Source organism: Cyprinodon variegatus, unplaced genomic scaffold, assembly GCF_000732505.1.
Source record: "Cyprinodon variegatus isolate N-32 unplaced genomic scaffold, C_variegatus-1.0 Scaffold1788, whole genome shotgun sequence".
In the NCBI taxonomy this organism is placed as follows: Eukaryota; Metazoa; Chordata; class Actinopteri; order Cyprinodontiformes; family Cyprinodontidae; genus Cyprinodon; species Cyprinodon variegatus.
In genome coordinates, this window is record NW_015152241.1 from 3,246 (window position 1) to 9,117 (window position 5,872).

Consider the following 5,872-nt stretch of genomic DNA (forward strand, 5'->3'; position numbering starts at 1 on the left):
TCAGTGTTGGTTTATCTTGATCAGTTGCCAACTTCCCCACGTGAGAGGACTCTCACTTAAACTGACAAGAAGTTTCCAAAAGCAGCTAAATTTCAGTTCCAATTTATCACGTCTGAGTAGTAAATATTTGTTCACCGTTTTCCTGAATAAATTCTATATCCTGGAGCAATGTAGTCTTTAGTATAAATCCATAACTGCTGAGGTCTACCTGGAGCACTGACACACGTCTGCCTGCAGAGGCTGCATCACGTGAACCCCTTCCACATTTCTTTCTTTCTACATTCTTTCTCCATTCAATGCAGTTCAGTTCAATTGTGTTGTGAACTATTGGTAAGAGGTTTGAAGGTTTGTCTGTGCTATTTTTAGAACGTAATTTGTGTTCAAAGAAATGAGCCAAAGCAATGAAGCAACAACTGTAGTAGAACCAAGTTAAACTTGCCTGCAAAAATATATATAACACCAAAACACAACATGCTGTATGTGGAATCTTTTTGTTGTAAATCTGTAAGTAGTTGAGAAAAACATTTAGAAAAATAAGATTGTTTTGTAATGTAAGAAGAGGCTTACAGTGTCTTACAGTTTCAACAGAAGGAGCATCTTGCATGTGAGAAATTATTCAGGAAGCTGAAGACAAATTGTACATAATAGTCAAAAGGCTTTCCAGGTTTTGCTTGTAAGCACTGAAAAAAATGCTAGTAATATAAGTAAATTAAGCAAACAAAATAAAAAATGAGAAGAAAAACAAGTTCAAATTAACTGAAGACAGTTCTTTTGCTCACTCTCATGTTTAATATGTGTTGCTTCCTGTTTTACGCCTCAAGAAAAGGCTGTCTCATAGGTTTCGGTGAGAATAAATACCACAGCAGATGTTGATGTTAAGTAATCGAAAGAGCCAGACAATTAATAGCATTAAGCGATGGAGGAAATATATGCCAATGTGGAACATGGGAAACCTGTTTGCCAAATTCCTACGTCTCAGACCGAAGGTAAGAATGATTGGACAGAGAAATGTATGATGCATTTTATGATCGTTTTAGAACAGAATGCATTCAGATAATATTTAATTTATTTGTTTGTTCAGGTTCAAGCAGCTCCAAGAAGAGGCCCTTCCTGATTGTTATTATATTTCTGGGAATCCTGAGTGTTTTACTGCTGGTTGGACTCATCGTCCTTGGTCTCCACTGTGAGTCTTGTTCTTGTCAGCTTAAATAAGAACAGAGTAAAGCCTCTTTCACTGTAAGATAAATGGCAACAGCCCATTCTATAATCAAACTGACTGACTGGGTATAAAAGAACAAATCTTCGTGATTCAAAGGTTTGCAGTGCCTTGAAAAAGTTGGTCATAAACTGATGACTGATGTTCAGTCTAAGCCTGTGACATCTTTTTAGATTACAGAAAGAAATCTTCCTCATTTTGAAGTAAACTGTACATTCCTACCATTTTAGTTAAAATCGTAATAATGTCCTCACTATTCACAGTATTTACACATTCTCTTTTCAGTGTGAAATAATTTAAAATTCTAAAATATTTAGATGTTTTATCTTTAACATCTAATCGTCAAATAAATCAATTAATTTATTGATTAATTTCAGCTTGGGACTTAGCAGCAGATGTCTCTAACATCAATGACAATTTTACTGACCGTCTCCATGTTTAATGCAAAACATAAAACAAAGGTTTCCAAGCTGATGACAAATGACAAGAAATATAGATCTAAAAGCATAATATAGATCTTTTTATGTATTTATGTAACTATAAGAAAAATGATTCAAACGTTCTTTAAAAACCTGCTAAAACTGTAGATGACCCAAAGAGCCACAGGTAGCATAGCCTTGGTATAAATGAGCAAATCTTTGTGGATAAAATATTAACATACTGTATGTTGCATGATTTGACTGATGTACGGTCTAAGCCTGTCTAGCATGTTTTAGATTACAGAAACAATACTTCCTTGTTCACAATTCAAGAGGCTTTCACACTATTTATGTCAAAATCATGTTAATGTCCTCACCATCAAAGATATTTATATATTCCCTTTTCATTGTGAAATAATTTTTAATACTGAGACATTAAGATAACTTGAGTTAGTAACATGAAAATCAATATTATTATTTTTTTTTTAAAACATGTAATTGATTTATTTCAGCTTGGGACTTGGCAGCTGATCTCTCTAACATCAATGATAATCTTACTGACCGTCTCCAGGACAGCAACAGCAAGCTTTACTCTATGACTGAAGAACGAAACCTGCTGCATGCTAACCTCACTGAAATGATGAAAAAGCTGAACAGGGCTCAAGGTTTGTCAAAAAAAGGCAACAAATACTGAGAAAGATCCATGAATAGATATTTAGAGTTGCAGGTCAGCTTAAGTTCCTTTGTCTTGTTTTTTTTTTTTTTTTTTTTTTGGAAGGAAAATACGCAAATAAGATCAATCTTTGTGCCTATTTCCTCCAAAGGTTTGGATAAAAACATCCGAAGGCAGAACAAAATATCAATATAACTCCCTTTGTAAATAGATAAATACATTTTGTATTTAATGTATTAAATATTCCGTTATTTCTTACAAAAAAAGAGCAACAATAACTTAAAATGTTAAATATATGTATATATTTTTTCTACAGGATGGACATATTTCAGCTGCTCCTGTTACTTCCGCTCTACAAAAAGGGGTTCGTGGGATGAAGGAAGAAAGGATTGCATATCAAGAGGAGCAGATCTGGTGGTGATAAAGGATAAAGATGAACAGGTGCTGTGTTCATTTTAACATCAATAATCCACAATAATTTACCTCTTATGTATCTTATTTATAGTCTATCACACAAAACCGAAATGATGAAAATACAAATACAGGCACAATTGTATTGACTTGTTTCTGATCAAACTGACAACTTTACAAGTTTGACTAAATTATATTCTTGTTTAACTATGAATACCGTAATAAAGAAACAATGGAAGGTAGCCAGGAGTCCGGACACATCTCTTCAGAAAGCAATTGTGTGTAATTTTGTAAGAAGGCTCTTTAAGTCTGGATCTAGGTGAGTCTGAAATAAAACAAGGGTCCCGAGGGGTGCTGGTGACTATCTCCAGCTGTCAACGAGAGGCGTGGTACACCCTGGACAGGTTGCTCGTCCATCGCAGGGCAACAAAGAGACAAACAGGACAAACAACCTTTCTTGCACACACTGACACCTAAGGAAAATTTAGAGAAGCCAATTAGCCTAACAGTCATATTTTTGGACTGTGGGAGGAAGCCGGAGTACCCGGGGAGAACCGTATTGGGTAGCAGCAGTGCTACCCAATATACACCACTGAGCAGCCCCCAAAGCCAATTAATAATTACAATTCTTTTGAACATTTACCTTTAGTTTTCCACCTTCAAAACTGTAAAGGAACAAAACCTCTTTTGTTTGTAACTTTCTATTGTCCACCAGACCTTTGCTCTGAATGTTTAGGTCAATTTTCAGTTCCCATGTGATGTAGTGTTAAATACTCAAAAGTTTATTATAGTGGGAGATTTTAACATTCATCCTGACATTGAGGATGATACAACAAATGTAGCCTTAAATGCTTAGACTTAGGGGGCTTTATTCAAAATAATCCCAAACCTTCTTATCTTAATACTTTGACCTTGTGCTGACAGATGGCATTGACTGTGAAGAAATAACAGTATCTCCTCACAACCCCGTCTTATCTATCAACTTTTTAGGAACCTTAAAGATTACTTTAAGACTTTAAGACCAGCATATTTATCTTCAGTAACAGAGGAGAATAAGAATAATCATAGATTTCTTTTCAATATGGTTGCGAAACTCCCTCAGAGCCATAGCTCTGTGGAATATCAATTCTCCCTTGATTGATTATAGTGAAGAAAATATCACTGGCACCCCTCTAAATATAATTGGATTAGCCAGTAATGTAGTAGTCCCTGGAGAATTGGGTATACTTGCCCTTTCTTTTAATACAGCCCAGAAACAACAGCCCCATTTACACTACCCTCTGAAAACCGATCCGTGCCGAGCTTGGATCAGTCAACAGTGCCGAGCTCGGTTTCGTATGACATTTACACACCACGTTAGCATGGTTCCTCGCCTTCTAGTGACGATCTACGGTACTACTGCTCTCTAGAAGGAAACAAGCAAACCAACATGGCAGCGCCCATAATATTCAGGAAGTTTGCGGAGAGTCAGGTGAAGAAGGCCACTTTGGTGTATTTACTTGACAGTCTCCTTTTCAGAAGTGGATACGACAAATGATAGTCTAAACAGAGCTTACAGACACAGGAAACAATGAAAGGAGTTGAGGTTTATCACACAGCTTAGCAGAATCATCAATGGAAATCGTGTGGCAGGGTAGGGAAGCTTGTATTTTTATGATGTCTGAAGTTTCATGATCACGGAGGCTGACTGTAAGAAGATGATGGGGTTTTGCTCATGCGCTATTTGTTATCTAAGAAACGAGCCAGAACTGAACCGCACCTAGCCCTACTGATGAACTAGTACCATGTGAGCGTGGTTCGGTTGTTTTTGGTGCTTCCGGTTCAGTTCAGCCATTTACACTGAACAGTTTTCTCGGTTACCAAGCTCGGACCTATCTTGGCATGGTTTCAAAGGGATGATATAAATGGGGCTTTTGACATGTAAGACCGTCCTATGTAGTTTACCCAAAACAAATCTTTGTAGTATTGACTTAATGTCCTCTAATTTCTGCTATTTGATCTCAGGTAGAAAGGATTATGAAATAACTAAATGCTGGCCCACAGACTAGTAAGAGACAATTATGGATTGTGATTGAACTATTCCTTATCCACATGGATGACACCTATTCTCTCACTTAGCAAGTCAGCAGTTCATTTTGTAAGCTGTCTCTTTGAACAGCTGATTCGTAACAGTTAGTGTGGCCACTATTAAAATAAACATAACTTAATCAGTGATTAGTAATAATTTGTTGGTATTACTAATCACACAGGCTGCCTGTATGGATATAAAATACTGATGAGGCAAACATGGTGATTGACTTATTTTTAAACATTTGTTTAAATAATACATTTAGATGTTAACTTGAATACTGCATCTTACTGTTCTGAGCCTGATAGAATCAGCTCAGATGAACTTTTAATCACATGACTGATCAGCTGTTTTTGATGTCCCCGTTTTCCTGGATTTTCCTATTATGCTTATAAACATGACTGGAGGCAATGTCGCCCTTACTAACTGACATTTTGACCTAAGAACAACTTCCCTGATTGCAACAAATTTGTTAAAACCTTCAAGGAGCTAGTTAACAGCTACCCCTAGCATATCTGCATATCTGCTTACTTATTTATGACGTCTTCTATCTCCTTGAACCCAATGCCTTGGCAGAAGGCTGCTTACAACTCTGGAAATCTAGTAACTTCAACTCTGACATCTTTACTATAAACATAAGCTGAGGGAGCATAAGGATGAGTTGACTCAATGCTGAGGTGCCAAGGAGCTCCAGGGATCCATTCAGTAGTGGGTTAAGCAGGGGATTGCTGATCAGATGATTCTGTGCATGGAGCTTTGGGCTACTGATCAGTGGGAACCTGAGGGACTTGTTCATCACATTAAGCTTTGGCTTGGTTCCTAGTTACATATTTATGGTTTCAATTGGGCTGCAGGATCCTAAGGTCCCAGGACATATTGATAATTATTTTTGCTGGGACACTCTTCCTCATTTTGCCCTCCTTTTGCTTTGGCAACTGTCTGTGTCACCAAGTTGTAGGAAATAGATAGATCTGCAATAGGGAATACCAGTGATCTGCAGAGATGGGAAGTAACGAAGTACAAATACTTCGTTACTGTACTCAAGTAGATTTTTCTGATATTTTTACTTTACTTTACTACTTATT

General features: G+C 36.9%; 1 protein-coding gene across 1 annotated transcript; it reads left to right on the forward strand.

Annotated features, from left to right (window-relative positions):
- Positions 1-547: 547 nt before the first annotated feature.
- LOC107104546 (CD209 antigen-like protein A) lies at positions 548-2,767 on the forward strand. The gene is made up of 4 exons (XM_015404559.1): positions 548-986; positions 1,082-1,183; positions 2,148-2,300; positions 2,625-2,767. The coding sequence occupies exons 1-4, from the start codon at positions 917-919 to the stop codon at positions 2,765-2,767; spliced, it is 468 nt and encodes a 155-aa protein (XP_015260045.1). The 5' UTR covers positions 548-916.
- The last annotated feature ends 3,105 nt before the right edge of the window (positions 2,768-5,872 follow it).

Bases quoted from the DNA above. Each gene is read 5' to 3' on its own strand.
- LOC107104546 (XM_015404559.1), top strand. From the start codon at position 917: ATGGAGGAAATATATGCCAATGTGGAACATGGGAAACCTGTTTGCCAA. The intron at 1,184-2,147 runs GTGAGTCTTGTT...GATTTATTTCAG, and splicing joins CATCGTCCTTGGTCTCCACT to CTTGGGACTTGGCAGCTGAT. The intron at 2,301-2,624 runs GTTTGTCAAAAA...TTTTTTCTACAG, and splicing joins AAAGCTGAACAGGGCTCAAG to GATGGACATATTTCAGCTGC.